The sequence below is a fragment of the Myotis yumanensis genome, unplaced genomic scaffold, assembly GCF_028538775.1.
Source record: "Myotis yumanensis isolate MYYU_CA2020_CCGP unplaced genomic scaffold, mMyoYum1.0.hap1 SCAF_11, whole genome shotgun sequence".
NCBI classification, from domain to species: domain Eukaryota; kingdom Metazoa; phylum Chordata; class Mammalia; order Chiroptera; family Vespertilionidae; genus Myotis; species Myotis yumanensis.
Window position 1 is genome coordinate 27,303,010 of NW_027223762.1, and position 18,682 is coordinate 27,321,691.

At 41.1% G+C, this 18,682-nt stretch overlaps 1 protein-coding gene across 20 annotated transcripts in view; it reads right to left on the bottom strand.

Moving 5' to 3' along the window:
• The window catches only part of NRXN1 (neurexin 1), a 1,006,580-nt gene that overhangs the window by 534,024 nt on the left and 453,874 nt on the right, over positions 1-18,682 (bottom strand). For 14 of the 20 annotated variants that reach the window (XM_070429195.1, XM_070429182.1, XM_070429191.1 and 11 more), the window contains 3 exons: positions 12,552-12,935; positions 5,956-6,159; positions 3,392-3,418 (listed from right to left, as the gene is read on the bottom strand). In XM_070429195.1, the coding sequence (XP_070285296.1) occupies positions 3,392-3,418; positions 5,956-6,159; positions 12,552-12,935 (615 nt within the window). The remainder of the gene's footprint in view (positions 1-3,391; positions 3,419-5,955; positions 6,160-12,551; positions 12,936-18,682) is intronic. The other 6 variants (XM_070429185.1, XM_070429200.1, XM_070429197.1 and 3 more) reach the window with 1 other exon arrangement.

Consider the following 18,682-nt stretch of genomic DNA (forward strand, 5'->3'; position numbering starts at 1 on the left):
TTTTGTTAATTCAAATAATTTTTCCTCTTTCTGTTAAAAGAATGTCACTTTACTACAGTCCTTTCCCATCTCTCTTTATTGTAGTACCCTTCACTGCTCAGGGAAGAAAATATCTACATTAAAAGATGGCAGTTATTTTAGCAACTTCCATATACATTTACTTTATGATGGTAGATTGTTGTTCTCACTATTGGAGTTGATTAAGGAGGCAAGAGCAATCTGACTGCGCCTTTATTCTTATCCTGGACAGAGGAGAATGGAGAACCCGTAGGTAACACACCTCGCTGGTCCCCTCCCAGTCCACAAATCTGCAAACAATGACCTTAATCTAATTCCAAGTTGTATATGTCACATATATTTTAGCAATGACATAAGCTAATGGACATCAAAGAGCTGAGATTGGTCTGGGAATGTCTGCAGAGATACTCGGTTTGTAATCTGAAACAACAAAGCATGCGTTTTGACAGTGAAATGACCACTATTCATAGAGAAGGCTCTTTTTTCAAACGTACCCTCTCCACACATGAAAATAAGCTTTTGAGTTTTAAATAAAAACATGTAACATTTCTTGACAGCTTCTCCTATTACGGGGGAAATATTGGCCACAAAGAATCTGACAGAGATGGTCTTTGGAATTCAAATCTGCCCTTTCCCAAAAGAACCTTAGCCAAAGCCTCTCCATGAAAGAGTCTGTTGTTGTAGCTAAACTACTGACACTGGAAGGACTGAAAAAGAAACATATCTGCCATCTCTTGTCCTCACACAGGTCTGAATACTGACAGCCAGATGTTCTCCCCCCTCACCTACTGCCTATTCTTCAATAGCAAAGATTGGCCAGTCTGGTACTATGCATCACTTCTTTTGCATATCAAGGAACATCTGCTGTAAACTGGGGTTGGTGGGGGCAGGATGGAGGTGAGGAAGGATGGCGCCACTATAGGAAACAGAGCAATTCTGTGTGAGTATAGAGAAATTTGGGGAGGTTTTCATTAAAACTTAATCATTTAAAGTTTGGTATTAACTCTCAACGCAAGATAATCTTTTATGTTATGGTTTATATATTTCCAGTGGAAATATTCTTAAAATACATCAATTAAGGTATTTCCTATTAATTTCATAATACAGCTGATATCTTCTTACATTTGGTATAAATTTTAGAGACGGTGGTGGTATATGGCTGGGATTTAATCAACGTACATTCATCTCAGTTTCATACAAACTTATGACTCAAAGATCATAAATGTCACACATGAACTTTCATTAACCTTCAAGTTATACTGCAATGCAGATATTTTTATTTTTTATGGGGTAGGAAATGCACTCCAGGTGGAAATCTCTGCTTATTTAATCACAGTGAGTTAGATTTTCATTATTGGATATAAAATGTCATCCCTCTCCTCAAAATTGAGTAATAACACGAATTCTTGATAGAACTTGGGCTTCTTGTTAAACCTGCCCAAGATTCCACAAATAAAACAAAGGAAAAGGAAATGAAACATTACCTGATCATTGAATGCTCTTTCCTGGGACTGCTGTCAAGTTAAGGCACTTACAGTCTGTACAAGGTGTGCACCAAAAGGTGTGTCACAGTCATTCATTTAATTCAAGTAATTTAAATGTAGCACCTCTTAAAAGGGGGAAAATGCCACCCACCAGCAAAGTTTTTTATCCTTAAAGATAGTATTCTCAGTAATATCCAGAGAAAAAATGACTATACTTAAGATCAGACTCTTATAAGCCAAATGAAGGTAATGCATGAATGGAGTAGTTAGACTATAAACATGTTTCGAAAATTAATTTACGTAGCTGAAGAACACAGTTCATTTCATTGGATTAATTTCCATCAAACACTAGCATTTACGTGGTGACATTTATAAATTGTAAAACCCATGTTTTATTGTAAGAGCACATAAAGCAGAAGTCTAAAAAGAAACATGTTTTCTCACATGGATTTCCTAAGATTCGGGAAGAATCTAAATATCTCCAGCTGCCTTAAGGCACAGATCTGTGTGAGTTGCCACTTGGCCTGCATCTGTGCCCCAGAGCTGAAGGCAAACAGGACCACAGGATTCGCGCTGCAAAGTCTGTGCACCTGCTCAGGAGTATGACAGAGAAGGGCCGGGGTTTGAGAGGAGATGGGGTGTGCCTGAAAATTCCACTTGCAGAGTTTTGACAGATTATTTCAGGAGCTATTCTGTTTGAGATGGTAGTTTATGAATTTAATTTTTCTGAAGTCATGATTCCATGACCTTTTTCTTGCTATGATCAGAGACTGTCTTTTTTGCTATTTTAAAATGACTCTTAAAGTATATGAAGCAAATCTGAGTTATAAGAAGCACAGTGTTGGAAGTTGTAAAAATTCCATTAGATAAAGCATATCGATTTGTAAGCATAAGACCACCATTTGTTCCTCAGAGGATAGCTTGTTGCCACTTGGAAACACAGCCCGTGGTTTGGGGTTTAGACTCCATCAACTCACATTCAGCACTTTATAAGGACAGAGGCAAATTTTTTTACTGACTATGACCATGAGAGATTCGAAGCTTGTGAGAACCATTTATTTAAATAGCTAACAATTCTGTTAACATTGGAGGAGATTCTTTAATGTGGTCAGCAAAACCTGGAAAAGAAAAATCTAAATATTTATGTAAAGAAAGGAAATAAATGTACTCTTTAGATAAGACTACAACTCAAAATAAAATCACAGTCCTTATATCCTTTCAGGTTCTCTAGTCCACAATCAAATAAAACTCAGTCCATGCATCTTTTCTGACTAATCATTTGGCATGCATATCACAGATTTAGTTATTTTTGCAGATATATGATCAGGATGTAAAAATTCATCATGTAAATACTCGTTAGGAACAAGAAAAACTTCTTTAGACAAGTAATTTTCTGTATATTTATAACTTAGAAAAAACACATTTTCCTATGTAAATGGTTGAATTTAGAAAGATTTAATACTAACTCTCAAAATGAAAGGAATTACATGTTTTTCTGTATTTGCATTAAGAGATAAAAACAATAAGTGAAGGAAATAGGACCCATAGTATTTTCTCCAAATTTGGTCATGAAGAAGAGAGTTACTGGAGTCCAAGATCTGGCAAAATACAAATTCTACACGACCTATCCAAAGGTCCATAGAGGCGTTTGTACCTTATGTCAAGAAACACTTGTTGCCTCTTTGCCACTTAGCGGTAGGGACTACAGCTGTTAAGTCTTCAACTGGACAGATTTCAAAATGAATTTTTACAACCCAGATGATGGACTGGTATACGTCAAAAGTGAATTCATGAGTTTTATAAATGCCTTTCTCTTGCTCTTTTTTTTCTTGACTAGCTTACATCATAATGGAGGAATAACATTTTAAGAATTTTGAATAGGCACTTACTGGAATTACAGTTAATCCTGATACAATCTAGATGGGGAAGAATAGATGAAAAATGAAAATTTATCCTTCAAGGTAATAGCTGCAGACATCCAATAAAATCACAGTCCACCCTTCCGGGGACAGACACATGCAAATATGGCCACTCCATAACTTTACGTATTTCTAGAACCCAGATTCATCGTTATAAAACTTCGCCATTGGAAACAACATCGGAAGGTTTGAAAAATGGCCAATTCAAACAAAGCTACATGGTGACAAATCTAAGTGGAATAAAGAATTGTTAACTGTCAAAGATGCTTGACTTGGACTGGCTGCGACTTCCTCCCCATCTGTGAAAGAACAGATCCTTGTTTTCAGCGTAATTAAAAAGTGCTCCGTCACAACGGGGTGCAGGTGCAAGCTCAGCAAAGCTCAGACATCTTGGACCTCCAAAAGCTAGTATCCCACAAAGGCCATCGGAATCCTTCAGGATCGGGGTGGTCAATGGAGAGCAAGTGGCAATTATTCTCACCTCACCCTAATGTCTTATTTTGGTTTTGCTTGGACAAAGAGGTCACAGCCTGAAGTTGGCTGGATTCCACGCCTTGTATTAATCAGTGGAGGAAAGAAACTCTATGTTTCTTTTTAGAAACTCTAGTGGCTAAGAAGTAGTGTCATTGCTCAGAACATTCCTCAGCCTATGCCTCGCTTAGGAGCTAACAATGTCATCTCTATGCAATAAGTGTCATGGTTGCTGCTGCTATCGATTTTTCCTTTCTTCTACTTGCTTCTTATGGAAGAGCAGGTTCTTTAAGGACAGGATGTCTGATCTGAATAACACAGACTGTGGTTACAAGGGTTATCTTTAAAGGACTATGTGGGGTGTCTTATGCTTATTTCATGTATAGATAAATATTTGTCGATTTTGGTCGTAGAATTTAATGCCTTTGGGGAACAGGAAAAAGATAAACCTAGATTCTGTTTCCATGTAGCTGAGTTTGTCATGTGTCGTCAACCGCATCAGAAAAGTGGTTGCAAACAGCCAAGGACCAGCATCTGCACAGCTCTTTCCACAGAATGCTTTGCTGTTGGAAAATGTCCAGGAGTGTTTCCACTTTGGCTAGCAGCCCCTTTACTGCAATTAGTCCATTTATTTTGATTGGCTGTAGTAACCTATCATGGTCACTAGAGGGAACTCTAACAGAACGGAAAATGAGTCCTGTGTATTCTTCAGTGATCTTTGAAAAACACCCTTATTATCTAACTTAATTTAACTAATACTAATTGAATGTAATGAAACAATTATATATTTTATGAACTATCATTCTGCCGAGCACAATTAGAAAATGTAGGTGGGGTTTCTATAAATGCCTTACTTCCTCACATTTCCTACTTTTTAAAAAAAAAAAAAATCTACATAGTTTCACATTTTTCTCTGCTTATTTATTTTCTCTGTTTATTAAGTTTTATGGGTGTTTATTGCTGCTTCCAGGTAATACAGTAAAACCTCATTAATGTGTGCTCCTCTTGGAGTTAATGATAATATTGAAAATTATTGGGCACATTATTTATAATTCTTCATTCAGTCTGACTATAGACCACCTGAAAAGAATTAAACAAACAAATTGTGAAAGGTCAAGTTTAGGGAGAAAGCTGATTTCAACTATTTTACTATGTATTGATGGCCCAACCTGCATGAAACAATGTGCTAATTATGGATAATTCTTTCCCATCCATTAAAGCCAGCCTAGTAACACCTTTCCTTAACAGGATTTTTTCTCCCAGCTATTAATTTGTGTTTCAAATACAACTGAAAATCAAACTGTTTAATTTTTGCTAATTTGACAGTTCAGATATTTTCTTAATTCGGCCCGGCCTTCCCCCATGTTTCATCTGGGTTGTTGAGGTTTTACTGTAGCAACTCTTGCCTAACTCTATAATGAAGCAGGAAAGCATTATTTTTCTGAAGAAGAGCCTGTGCTTTTAGTGTTCTCGTGGCTGTTTGCTGAGGGCCGCAGACTTTGGGCATTGAAGGGTTGTGGATTGCTGTTTGATAGCAGAATATCACCACACAGAATTTCCAAACAGAAAAGATGAGCTACCACAAAGGTGACTATTGAAAGGAGAAGCCCATGGAATAGAAGAAAAACTACTGTTGACCTAGATCACAAAGTAGAAATTTGATATTTGGAGCATATGTTATCTCAGTAGATATATCGGAAAGGATATCATCTATAGCCAATCAGAATGCCAGTAAATATGATAATAGGAAATTCGATTTGAGGCCTCTGCAAGCCTAATGATTTATATTTTCAATTAACCTCATTGATGTGGATGGCTTCCTTTCAAGAACCCTCAGTGGAAGGAATCACAAGACAGTAAATTATGGTAAACAAACAACAAGAATAACAACAACAAAAAACAATAAAAAGATGCCCCCAAAACCTAAATTAAATTAAATGATGGAAATGAGACCATTAAGTGTTTTAACTTTCCATGGCAGACAGGCTACTCGATAAATGTTGGCAGGCAGAACGGAACAAAAAGTGAAAGGTGTTAGTTCAGTGGGGAAGGTGAGTTGTTACCTAGGTTGACCGTCAGTTTCACACGCCCTGCGTCCAGCTCCAGGCGGAGGGTGTCTGCCGAGTCCCTGGAGGTGGTTGCCATGAGAATGCCATATGCACGCTGGGATCGAAACCGTAAGGACACGTCCTCAGCCTCTGTGTGCATGACCACGGGGAGCTGGATCTTCATAAACATACTCCCATCGTAGCTCAGAACCGTTGCCTCTGTAGGTGAGAAATGAATTTAAACATTCTTGGTCCGTTAGGACACTCAGACTTGGAAAAGGAAAGGAGTGACCTACTAAAGTCTTTCAGATAGAACACAAGACTACGAGCTCAGCTCGTCTGCTTCAGAAATGAGCAATTCTTTGTTAAGCTGAACAGAGGGGTCACAATAGGGAGAACGTTCTCAGTGAAGTACCTGCTAAAACTCAGGGGGAAATATGGCTGCACTTTGCTTTTCATTCCCACAGCACTTTCCACCTATAGCACTGATCGTGTTGGATCATACATGTTTTCGAATGTGTCTCTCTTTCCAAGAGCAGAGATCGATTCTGCTGTGTATCTGCAGTGTGAGCCTGGTTGGAAGCTCGGGCAACTATTTAATGAATGTTTATACGTGGCTCGGCCTCTGACCAGCTCTGTAAAACCCGCCTAGGCTCTGAGAGGATCTCATTTGCTGGAACAGGATCTTTAAGGCCTTTGCTCTCCTTAAAAGTTCCTGATTCTAAGGGCACTGAATTAGAACTTAAAACTACCTGTGGCCACAACCTTGGTATCCTGAAAATATGAAGCTATCACTAAAACGTCAACAACGATGTACTTCCTAGAGATGGCAGGTGGGATTGAAGAGCATGTGTGGCTGAGTGCCACTAAAACGAAAGTGGATTGTTTTCTTAGGGAAGCTGCTTCATACAGTGTTAAACACATAAAAAAGCAAACAGCAAAAACCGTGGGTCACAAACTGACTGCTTTAAGAAATCATCAGCACCCCTGAGTGTTAAACACTATATGTGGTGGTAGAATATTGCGAAACAAGTGTGAGTCATGCTGCTCTTTCATTGGTTCTCAAAACTCAAGACGATCATCTAATAAAAGAAAAACTACCTGGATTTAAAACAAACAAACTAGGAAATTCTCATGATGCTGCCCAGGTACATGACACAACAATTAACTTTACTAATGCAACTGTGTTTATTATAAAGATGGTATTTCTGGAGTTGTGGTTTTGCAAGTTTATTTTTCAAGAAGTCAGCGAAGTCAAGCGTTCCTTCTAACATCCTGTGATCATCAGTTGTTGCCATCATGAGACTGAAGGCACATCCAGAATGGATAAGCATGAAGGTCCCAGGGTCCCTTCCTGGCACTCTTTTCTGCCCACCTCATGACAAAGGGTCTCTCTCAATGCATGTGCTCACTCCCCCCTCATCTTTATTAACGGTCCTGACTTCTCTCTTGAGCTCCATCACTCATCATTCATCCATTGCCTATTGAACATCTCCAAATTGAGTATGATAGGTACCTTACTACACTATTGACCACTCCCCCCGCCCCAACAATGAACACCCATCATGTCCTTCTCCAGTGTTCTCCATCTCGGTAAATGATATAACCCATCGCTCAGACCTTTGCCTTTCTGATTTCTCTCTCACCTTCCTCATGTCCAATCTATTTGCAAGTCTGCAATGCTTGAAGGCACTAATTCCAATTCACTTCCGGAGTCATTTGCTTACTCTTACCACCAAAGTCCCTCAGACTCTGCTGCAGTCTCTCACCTGGACCACTATAAAGCTCCCTCCAAAGTCTCCTCACTTTGATTGTTCCTCCCTGCACACAGCAGCCAAGCTAAACTTTTAAAGAAGTAAATCAGATTCTATCACTTTATTGCTTAAACAATCCCTCACCTCCCCAACCCCCACTGATAGATTTCTACTGCAATTATAATAAAAGCTGTACTCGTTTTTCTAACCTTTTTCTGTGATCTGGGCCTAGTCTGTCTCTCTGGCCTCATTTTAGCATCAACCCCCCTCCCCCACCCAACACACACACACACACATATTAGTTTAGTAAAACCCAGACACACTGATTTCTTCTCTCAAGTATTTGAAGTATTTGCACTCTGTCCTAGCAGGTTTCACCCCAGACTTTATATGGCTGGTTCCTTCAGCTTCCCTGTCTCTGGTCAAATGTTACTTCAGAGAGATATGCTGCAAGCACTCCTTTCATCTTCCCCCCAGTTATTCTATATCTACTCACCACTCGAGTTTTCAATTACCCTTTCTTTTTTGTTTATATAGCATTAGCTGTCCTTGCCCTATAAAATCTAACTGCTGGAGTGTGGTGAGGACAGAGGTTGGATGCTCCTATTCATTATTCCATCAGCAGCTCAGTGCCCCCAAGTGCTAGGCACACAGCAGAGGCTCAACGAACACGGACTGAATGAATGATTGCACTCAATACTGAGGGTACACGAAAGAGCGTCCTTCAGTCTGGTTACCAAGCTTACATATATGCTCACTAAAAAAAATTAAGTATTTATTCTGCCTATTATAAGTGGAATCTAATTTTGGTAATAAATATGAACAAAATACTAAAGTCTACTTTGAAGTTTATAATTGTGCTGCAAAAGATAGATTCGGAAAGGGGTCTATTGCCCAAAGTAGGGGTCCCATGGCTAGGCACTGACCTAAGCACTGAGAAAATAATACAATCCTTTAAAATACATTATTTCCTATATATAAAATATATAGTGGTTCTATATCAGATCATTTTCCAATTAGAGAAGAAATTTCCCAGACAGATGCAATATTGCAAAACACGGAGTTCAGTGCCGAAAAATCTAGGAGAACTTGCTCCAAAAATAATTAAAACATGATTGCAAAGTTGCAGTAAATTCTATTAAAAAAAAAACAACAACAACAGAAAAAGTGTTTCTAGTATAATCCTTAGAGAAATTTGATCTTTACTATTTCTTATCCTGAACTACAGCCAATCTGTGTCCATGTCTATAAAATAATATGTGAATACAAGTTTAAAAGCCATTATCAATTGTTCAGTTACTGTGGTATCATACAGATAAAAATACAAAAATATTTTTAGTTTTCGCCTGGTTATTCAGTCTGTAAATCAGTCTCTATTATTCAATACTCATATTTTAAATGATCACAAGTGAGAACTGTGCAGAAATATCTAACCCCTGATGACAATTCACAGCCATGTAGCTTAATTTGATTAAAAGTTAAGCAGAGAAACATCCTTTTAGAAATATAGAGGTCTGGCAGTGGATCATAAATACAGACTGAAATCCAACCCAAAGTAGGAAAAATAATTAGGATCATTAGCCTTTACCATTCTCCGAAAAGCAGCAGGAATGAAATAACAGAGTAAAATAATAAAACTTGAGAGCCCCTGATTGTCATTTTAAACCATTCTCAACGTGAAAGTAACCTGTTGATAAACGACAAATGAATGCCTAAGCGATTTCTCATAATTGGAATTAATTTTTAATTAGACAAGAAATAAAAAATGCACAAGGTTGTAGCCTAGAGTTGCCAAATAAACGGTAAACAACATTCTGACATTTGAAGGTTATGCTATTTGGCAGCATCTTTTAACATCAGTAAAATTATTTTATCACTTAGAATACAAATGAGTCCTTTAAATGGCCAATTCCAAGGCAATAATTCCCGGTGGGGGCAGAAAAGTTTCCACTTTGTCTCTTAGATCTCCTTTTCCTTTGTCCTTAAGTTTGATAAATTTGCTCTTCTGTGTATTCCTTCTCACCGTCTAAAGTGTACACCTGCGCTCAGTTTTGCCGAGAGGCAGTCACATATTGTGATCAACTATGAAAATCAGACAGGGAGCCAAATTATATTGCTCTGACATCTGTCCCTCCATCTGTTAGAATTTTAACAAACAAGTATAAAGTAGACCTCTGATTATACCATATACATATGACCCAAAATAACTTCTATATGAGCGAATCTCTACAAATTTCCAGTTTTATTTAAAAATAAATAAATAAAGCGGGAGGGCAGGTGCTGCATTTAATTCATATTCTACTGAACATTATTTCTATATTACTCCTCCTTATGGGATCAATACACATAGACAAAATACTATTTTCCTACATCAGCAAATATTCTGTTCTTTCTTATAAACACCTTTGCTTACTTAATGCAGTATGAAGATTTCCTATAATGGGATTACAGCTCCACTCCCCATGCTGAATTGTCCATGGACTTGAACATGCTTTTTAATTACTTTGAATAATTATCTTTATATGTTAGTAACTATTGCTCAATAATAGTAAAATGGAAACCTTTTAAGTGCCTTTATTTTTATTCACTTCAAGAGTTGACAATCAACTCTTATGTGCTCAACAATCGTATGTGATTAGAGTGTAAAGAGAAAAATCCCTTTATTTTGAATAGGAAACCCCGAGGGTTGGGCATGATCTTGTGTTGACTGAACTAGGGCAAAGCTGGGCAGTGGGCGGAAGCCAGACGTTGTGGTATTGAGCATGACAGCATCCCACCCACCTCACCCCGCTCGCAGGAGATGCCGGAATACGAACAAGAAAATTAACTCTGAAAATCAAAGACTACTCACAATATGCCGGGTAGTCCAGAAACAAAAAATACACACAAAACGACCATTTCCTCCTCCACACACAACCAACCCAGAGACAAAGAAATCTGTGGAAATTTCCAGCCATCTGTCAGATAAAAATGTATGTCGAATCTCAGTGATGAAGCTTGCTATTAAATTCTCATTTGCAAATCTGCATATGCTTGCCACCCTCCTTCTAATTATTGCAATATATAAATATTCCCTTTCCCTCATTCTGGCTCAGGAAGCTCTACAATTACTATTTTTATTTCTGCCATGTGTAGTAGCGGGGCACTGCCACAGGGTGGTGCACCGTGCATATTTAACTGAAGGCTTCTGCAACTCCTGTGAGGGTGCAGCTATATCCTGTTCTAGTTTCACTTAAGCTGGAGGCATCAGAAATCAGATAGCTCTCTGGGTGATTAAAATAAAAACAAAATCTTCAATCATACAGGTCTGCTCATCGCACGTTATGACTAATTGTAACACATCTCGTGAGCTTTGTCTCTTTGTTGTTCCTGTTGGTCCCTTTGGCAATTCCTAAAAACCAAACTACACAAACAAACTGAGATTAGAAGGGAAAATGAGAAAACTCACAGAGACCACATGCACCTTGCACATGAAAACTGCACAGAAATATCTAACCCCTAATGACAATTCACAGCCATTGCAATTAGGAGAATGAATGCATCAATGTTATTAAAATATTTACCCATCTATTGACCCATCTAATTGTATAACAGAACAGGGATAGTATTTTGTTAGGTAATTTAAGGCGAGCATTGGATTTATTCTTATTATTTTTCATATTGATTAATGTTAATAATAGAGCTGATGAAATGACAAACCTCCTTATTCAGATCAAGAACTAAAGTCACATTTCAACTTGGGATTCTAGAAAATCACCACTTTGTCTCTAGAAAGTGTTAACTTAATGTTGTATTAAACTGTTGTAGAAATGAAGGGAAGAAAAAGACTAAATATTCGTAGCTGAAAAAATAGATGCCGGTTACTTTGAGGTTAATGGCTAACAGCGATGTTATGTAGAGTGTGAGAGCACAATGGAAAAACTCATCAATATTTCTTCGTATCGATTTTTTTGTTCCATTGTTGAAAATGAGTGGCAATGGGAGTAGCGACTAAAGCATTTATCTGAAACTCTTAGATCGATAGAGGTACATGCTGAGACCTACTGGTTCTGCTATTTCTCTCTTTAGCTCGGTCTGCAGATGAACTGTGACAGCCTTTACCCTTCACCCTTCCTTTAACCCTTATTCTTCTCCTTCTAAATCGAGAGGAAAGGAAGAAGGAATGTAGCTCAGTCTCCTAATAGAGAAGGAAATGGAGGTGCCTGCTCAGAGCTTCAACAGACACACAAAGCCTTCATTTCATATCGAATAGGCAATGAATCTTCTGTGACCAGTTCGGTCTGGGGCAAAGGTAAGCAAGTGCCTTTGAAACTGGGGCGCATTTCTGAAAACGCTGGTGTAACTGGGGTGATGCAAAGTCAGCTTACTTTTCAAATGTCAAACCTGGGTAAGGTGACTGAAGTGAAATGAGCAGGCTAACCTGATTCTCCTGCAATAGTGTCAGGGAAGTTGCAACTTCCTGCTTAGCCTGCTTCTAATGCTACTAGTATATTTGAGGGGATATTAGCCCTGGATTCCATAAATGTGTCTAATTCATGCCTTTATTTTCTAGTGTCCTGAAATTTAAAAACTGGGCAAAAGAGAAAGCAGTTATTGTCATACCCTAGGATACAAAATACCCACATACTAGTATGTATTTCTGCAATATCCTTAAAAAGCTGTGTCTTCCCGAATCGGGCCCTTTGAAGATCATTAAGGACGCACCAAGAACCTGTCAGGAGTGACTGCCCAGCTTGCGGGGAGCTCCCTTCTGCAGAGCACACGTTAGGTGTCCACGGTCAATTTAAAGTTTAAGGTCAGTGTGTAAGAAGCCTCTCATCTCAGGGGAGTTCAGCGGCTTGGTTTTGGGAATCCTACCTCTCTCGCAGGACCTGCCCAGGTAGCCTGTTCCGGAACAATCGCAGACGTATCGGTTCCACCCGTCCCGGCACATGCCGTTGTTTTTGCAGGGGTTGCTAAGGCACGGTTTTGCTGTTTCCCTGGAGCAGGAGGGCTTCACTCCAGCGGTGCTTTGCACTTCAGCCATTTGCCGGATGTCCTTGCTCTGGCCGTCGATGAACAGATCCCTGATGCAGCCCACGTAGCCATAGTTGAGCAGAGCAGTCCACACCTCGGTGGGGAAGACGAGGCCGGCTTTATTTTCTGGGAGGCCCCCCAGGTACAACTCATCGTCCAGGTCCAGAATCTCACTCTCCCCGGGGGCAGTGTAGGGTGTGCGCAGAGTGTTGACAGAAATGGTACCTGTGGCAAAGACAGGAGACACACAGATCTTTACAGCGTGCACCGTGTCCTACATACGACCCTTTCCTTCTCTCATGGGCCTCCGGGTGATCTCCCGGGGGGCACAATTTCACATGTTCCTTTCTATTCCTAGTGTCTTTGTGTACTTTTCGGTGAAATTAACAGAGACCTGTGGAATTAAGGCAGACTGTAACTAAAATGATTCTACAGGCATGCCTCATTTTATCACAGGTTGCTTTATTGCACATCACAGATGTTGCACTTTTTACAAAATAAAGGCAAGACCCCCTGCTAGCAAAAGGATGACTCGCTTTATTGTGGTGGTCTGGAACCAAACCCACAATATCTCTGAGGTATGCCTGTATTTGACTTTGGGTATAAAATCCAAAGTGCACAGCCAACAGAGTGTTTGTCAGCCTCTCATAGTTTAGCCAAAAAAAGGAAGAAAGGAAGGAAGTAAAGAAGGAAAGAGAAATTGGCATTCCATATTACTAATAGTCAAGAAAGAAAGAGACAGAGAAAGGAGAAATCGACATTCTGTACCACTCAGGAATAAAGGCAGACTCTCCCTGGTTAGCACTCGTTGTTAAAGCTGGTACGCACCTGTGAACTAAGGAAAGATCGTGTGCATCCATCTTAAACTGACTTGATTGATTTTACTGAATATAATAGTTTGACTGATTATCTATGTCAGCACCTGACTTAATCATTCTTAGCCACATGAATCAAGCAATTAACCGCTAAGGTCTTGGTTTACTCATTCCATATATGGGCATAATAATATGACCTACCTCACATGGTTGTTCGGGTATTAAATAATACTAGTAAAGTATCTAGTTTATAATAAGCACTGAATAAATGCTGTGTGTCATGATTAATCACAAGAACCAAGTTAAATTTGTTGTTTATTATGTTCAACTTTTAAAAAAATTAATTTTAAAAAGAGGAAAGGAGAGAGAGAGAAATATTGACTGGTTGCCTTCCACATGTACCTCGACCAGGGACTAAACCCACAACCTGGGTATGTGCCCTGAACAGGAATTGGTGCCCCCACCTTTTGGTGTACAGGATGACACTTCAACCAACTGAGCCACACCAGCCAGGGCTGCTGTTTACTTTTTAAAAATCAAACTAGTTACTTATCTAAATTGACAAATTTCCCCCCCTCACTCCAAATATAAGAAGAAAATAATTCTATTAGTTTATAAATACACTAGAGGCCCGGTGCACAAAAATTTGTGCACTTGGGGGGAAAGGGGGTTCCTCAGCCCATCCTGTGCCCTCTCCCAGTCTGGGACCCCTTGGGAGATAATGACCTGCTGGCATAGGCCTGCTCCCGGGTGGCAGAGGGCAGGCTCAATCCCTGGATGCAGCCCCTGGTCGGGAGTTGGGGCGCCGCCCCCTGACACGCACAGAGCAGGGCCCATCAGGGGGTTTGGGGCTCCATACCCTGTCACACACAGAGCAGGGCCCAACAGGGGGTTGAGGAGCTCCCCCTCTCACTCACAGAGTAGGGCCAATAGGGGAGTTGGGGCACCACCCCCTGTCACACACAGAGCAGGGTGGATCAGAGGGTTGGGGCGCTGCCCCCTGTCATGCACAGAGCAGGGCCCATCAGGGGGGTTGGGGCTCCATACCCTATCACCCACAGAGCAGGGCCCATCAGGGGGGTTGGGGCTCTGTACCCTGTCACCCACAGAGCAGGGACCATCAGGGGGTTGAGGAGCTCCCCTCTGTCACTCACAGAGTAGGGCCGATAGGGGAGTTGGGGCACCGCCCCCTGTCACACACACAGCAGGGCGGATCAGGGGGTTGGGATGCTGTCCTCTATCACCCACAGAGCAGGGCCGATCAGGGGGTTGAGGCGCCACCACTGTCACACTCAGGGCAGGGCCGATGGGGAGGTTATGGCTCTACCCTGTCACACACAGAGCAGGGCCCGTGGGGGGGGGGGGGGCGGTTGGGGCGCCACCCTGTCATACACAGAGCAGGGCTGATCAGGGGGTTTGGGCGCTGCCCCCCGTCACACTGATCCGGTGCCAGGAGGCCTCGCGGCTCCGCTGATCCCGGTGCTGGGAGGCATATTACCCTTTTACTATATAGGATAGAGGCCTGGGGGCCGGCTGGTTTGCCCTGGAGGGTGTCCTGGATCAGGGTGGGGGTCCCCACTGGGGTGCCTGGCCAGCCTGGATGAGGGGATGATGGCTGTTTGCAGCTGGTCACACACCCTTCAGGGTGGGGGTCCCCACTGGGGTGCCTGGCCAGTCTGGGTGAGGGGCTGAGGGCTGCTTTCAGGCTGACGGTTGTTGATTGAAGCTCCCAACGGCTCCTTTTTTTTATTTTATTCTGGGCCAGCTTTAGCTCTGGCTCTAGCTCTGAGAGCAGGTATCTGATTTGTTTCGGTTCTATAATCGAAACAATGTATAACTTCAGCTCTGAGATCCCGGGCCTATATTTGTTAGAATGTTTCAAACTGCCAGCTCAGAGCCCGGCAAGGCAGGCGGGGAACGTTGGAATCTGCAGTCCCTGGAGCAAGCAAGCCTCATGTTCGCTTCCAGCTGCCTGGCTGCCGGCCGCCATCTTGGCTGACAGTTAATTTGCATAAGGATACGCTGATTAGCCAATGGGAAGGGTAGCGGTCGTACGCCAATTACCATGTTTCTCTTTTATTAGTGTAGATAGGACCCTGGTCCTAAGCATAGGAGGGAGAGTAGACATTCACATGGGATTCCTTGAGGATCCCAGAAAAATACTTGTGGAATCCATTAGAAGAAGAAAGAAGGAAAAAAAGAAAGAAAGATGGAAGACGGATACAATCAAAACTTCCCTCCTGTACCACCAGTCTACTCAAAATCCCACCAATATTCTATCTCCAGAATGATCTTCGTAAAAGTGCAAATATGATACCAGAAAAGAACACCACACTGACCCATTACTGGGTTATCCCAGAGTCCTCTCAGGTCTAGACCTTAAAGCCTAACAGAAGGAGTCTGAAGAGAGAAAGTGGATCAGAAAACATCTGGTGCCATGCCAGCCACTGACATAGAGCCTCAGGGATTTAGGGGGCGGACACGCAGGAGAGGCCTAAAGACAGAAGATGGGGACAGAAGTAGGGACAGGCAGGGGAAGTGTACTGTGGGTAGGAAGATGCATTTCAGTTGTTTCATGGGATACCTGAGACCAGCTCCACATGAAAATACGGCCTGTGATGAATGTGAGATGTGCATCTAACTGAGGGCACGACTGCTGCCTCTGTATGGTGCCAGGGGCATTCCAGACCCCAGCAGAGGGGCGCTCCGCAGCACGGGCAGTGTAACGGGCTCTGTCTGTGTGAGGGAGGGGGGCGTGGGAGCCGCTGACAGAGACAGTGCAGGTGGCCAGGTCATTAGAGGACATCTGTCTCTCTAGAGTTCCACAGAATGAAATGAAGAAAGCTCCTAGGGGAGAAACACTCAAAGGTATTGCTATTCCGGCCTTCCAACGAGGAGCGTGTAACCGTCATTTCAGAAGGAGGCGGCAAAAGGGAAAGCGACAAAGTACTCATTTTTACTGTTCACATCTGTGCAAGCATCTAGAGGAAAACTCATTTAGGGACAAGAGGTAGCATAAGATCCTACTGAGAAAAATATAAAGCATAGCAATCTTGGGGAAATGAGAGGTATAATTTTGAGAGAGAGAATGGTGACACTTCTCTAAATAGAATTTCATTACATATATTTTTAACTGTCCAACATGCCCAACAGGAAGCAGGTTAACAGATGATCCCCTCTCCCACACAGCAGCTAATGTCAAGTTAGAAAATGATGAGACAGGGAGTACTAATGACAAAAGAAAAGGTGGACGTTAAAAAGAAATGTACTGCCCTGGTCCGGTAGTTGAGTTGATCAGAGCATCATTCAGATACACCAAAGTTGTAGGTTCCCTCCCCAGTCAGGCCACATACAAGAACCACCCAATGAATGCAAAAATCACTGGAACAAAAAAAAATCAATCTCTCTCTCTCTCTCAAATCAATAAATAAAAATTTTAAAAAACATACTGTATGAGAAAAGCAAAGAGTTGTATGGCAAAGGATTGGGTGCAATGAACACAGTGACTTGTGTTTTTAAGATAAAAGGGTAACACCCCTTCTTCAAATTAGTTCAACAAGGCCAACTGGAAACCTATAATAATAAAAAAAAGCATAATATGCTAATTAGACCAGACGACCTTCCGGATGAAGCCAGGGCTGCGAGGGAAGCCCAGGTCCCAGGTGCCAGAGGGAAGCTGGTGCCAGCAGCCGGGGGAAGGAAGGCCTACTCTTGCACGAATTTCATGCATCGGGCCTCTAGTGAATATATAATATTCAGAGAGAGAGAGACACACAGAGCAAGTGAACAATAAAAAAGTTTTACAAGAGTGGAAATATGTTCTTAAAAATATGTAACTTTTCCCACATGCCTTTTTTATTCATGGAACAAACTTGTTTTAGCTCAGGGAAGAAAAGACAACACTTGGAGAAACTGCATTGTCCTTATTCATGATGTTTTAAGTCTGACACTAAAAGGATGCTTGAAGGATCCCTGAGATGAGGGAATTCAGTGGTTTGCATAACACCCACTCTCTTTGACTCCCACATAGTTCCATAGCTGGGTGCACCATGCAGTTTCCATATTCAATGTGCCCACACTCTCAGGGGCAACACTGCTGCCAGGTACTTCTGATAATCACCTATGAACTATTGGACAGTGAGAATGTGTGACTAGGTCTCTGGATTTTACTTATAGTGTCTTAGGGTCTGTTTTGAACAAAGCGTTGTAAGAAAGTTCAGAGACATTTTCATGAACATACTTGTTGTGGCCAAACTCTAATTTTGTGATCAGTTTTCTGATCACACACCTAAAGTTAATCCACAGGTTTCTTCACATATAGCCCAGTGCACACATGCAAGCATGCTTACACACACACACACACACACACACACAGGAACAAAAGTTTAATAGAAAAGATATTGAACACTACTACCACTGAGGCAATCTGATATTTTCTTTCTATTATATAATTTTCTTAATAGAAATGCTAGACATGACTCTCCAAATTCACTTCAGCCCCAGGTTGTAAAGACAGGGATTGAGAGGTTATTATCATAATGATAAGGATGTTCTTCCCATAGCTCCGTATTATCCCTTTGAGAGACAATTTTAGAATTCTCATGGGAAGAAGCAACAATGAAAGACGAGAAAGAAAGTGAAAGGAATATAATCCAACTTTCAACCCAAATATAATCCAAGGGGAACTCAAGCTTTAATTTAGGCCTGGGTTCAATGTAAGGAGTCACATCCAGAATATGCATGGGTCAGATATCACCCCCACCCTGTATTTAAGAACATTTCTGAGCATAAATAATAAATTCACATTTTATGTGAAAGTGTATGTAAAAGGGGACAAACTATTGAAGACAGTTCTTAGTTATAAAAGTCGAAATCAACTTTACAATTTGATCTGCTATTTATAACCTGTTCCTTTCCACTTTTTTTTTCCATCCAATTTTTCTTGGCTACTCCACTTCAAAAGATTAGCTTACAAGGTGTGAAGAAACATGAAGTGAAAGTGAGATTTAGAATAAGTCCATTTGGTTTCAAGTTTTAAATTACTGTAAAAGTATAAGTGACTGGGAAGTAAGGGGGTAGGAAATGGTGGGCTGTAATGGGAACAGCTTTTGCCTGGCCACAGGAAACCAATTTTCATGCTCCTGCTTTGCAACTAAC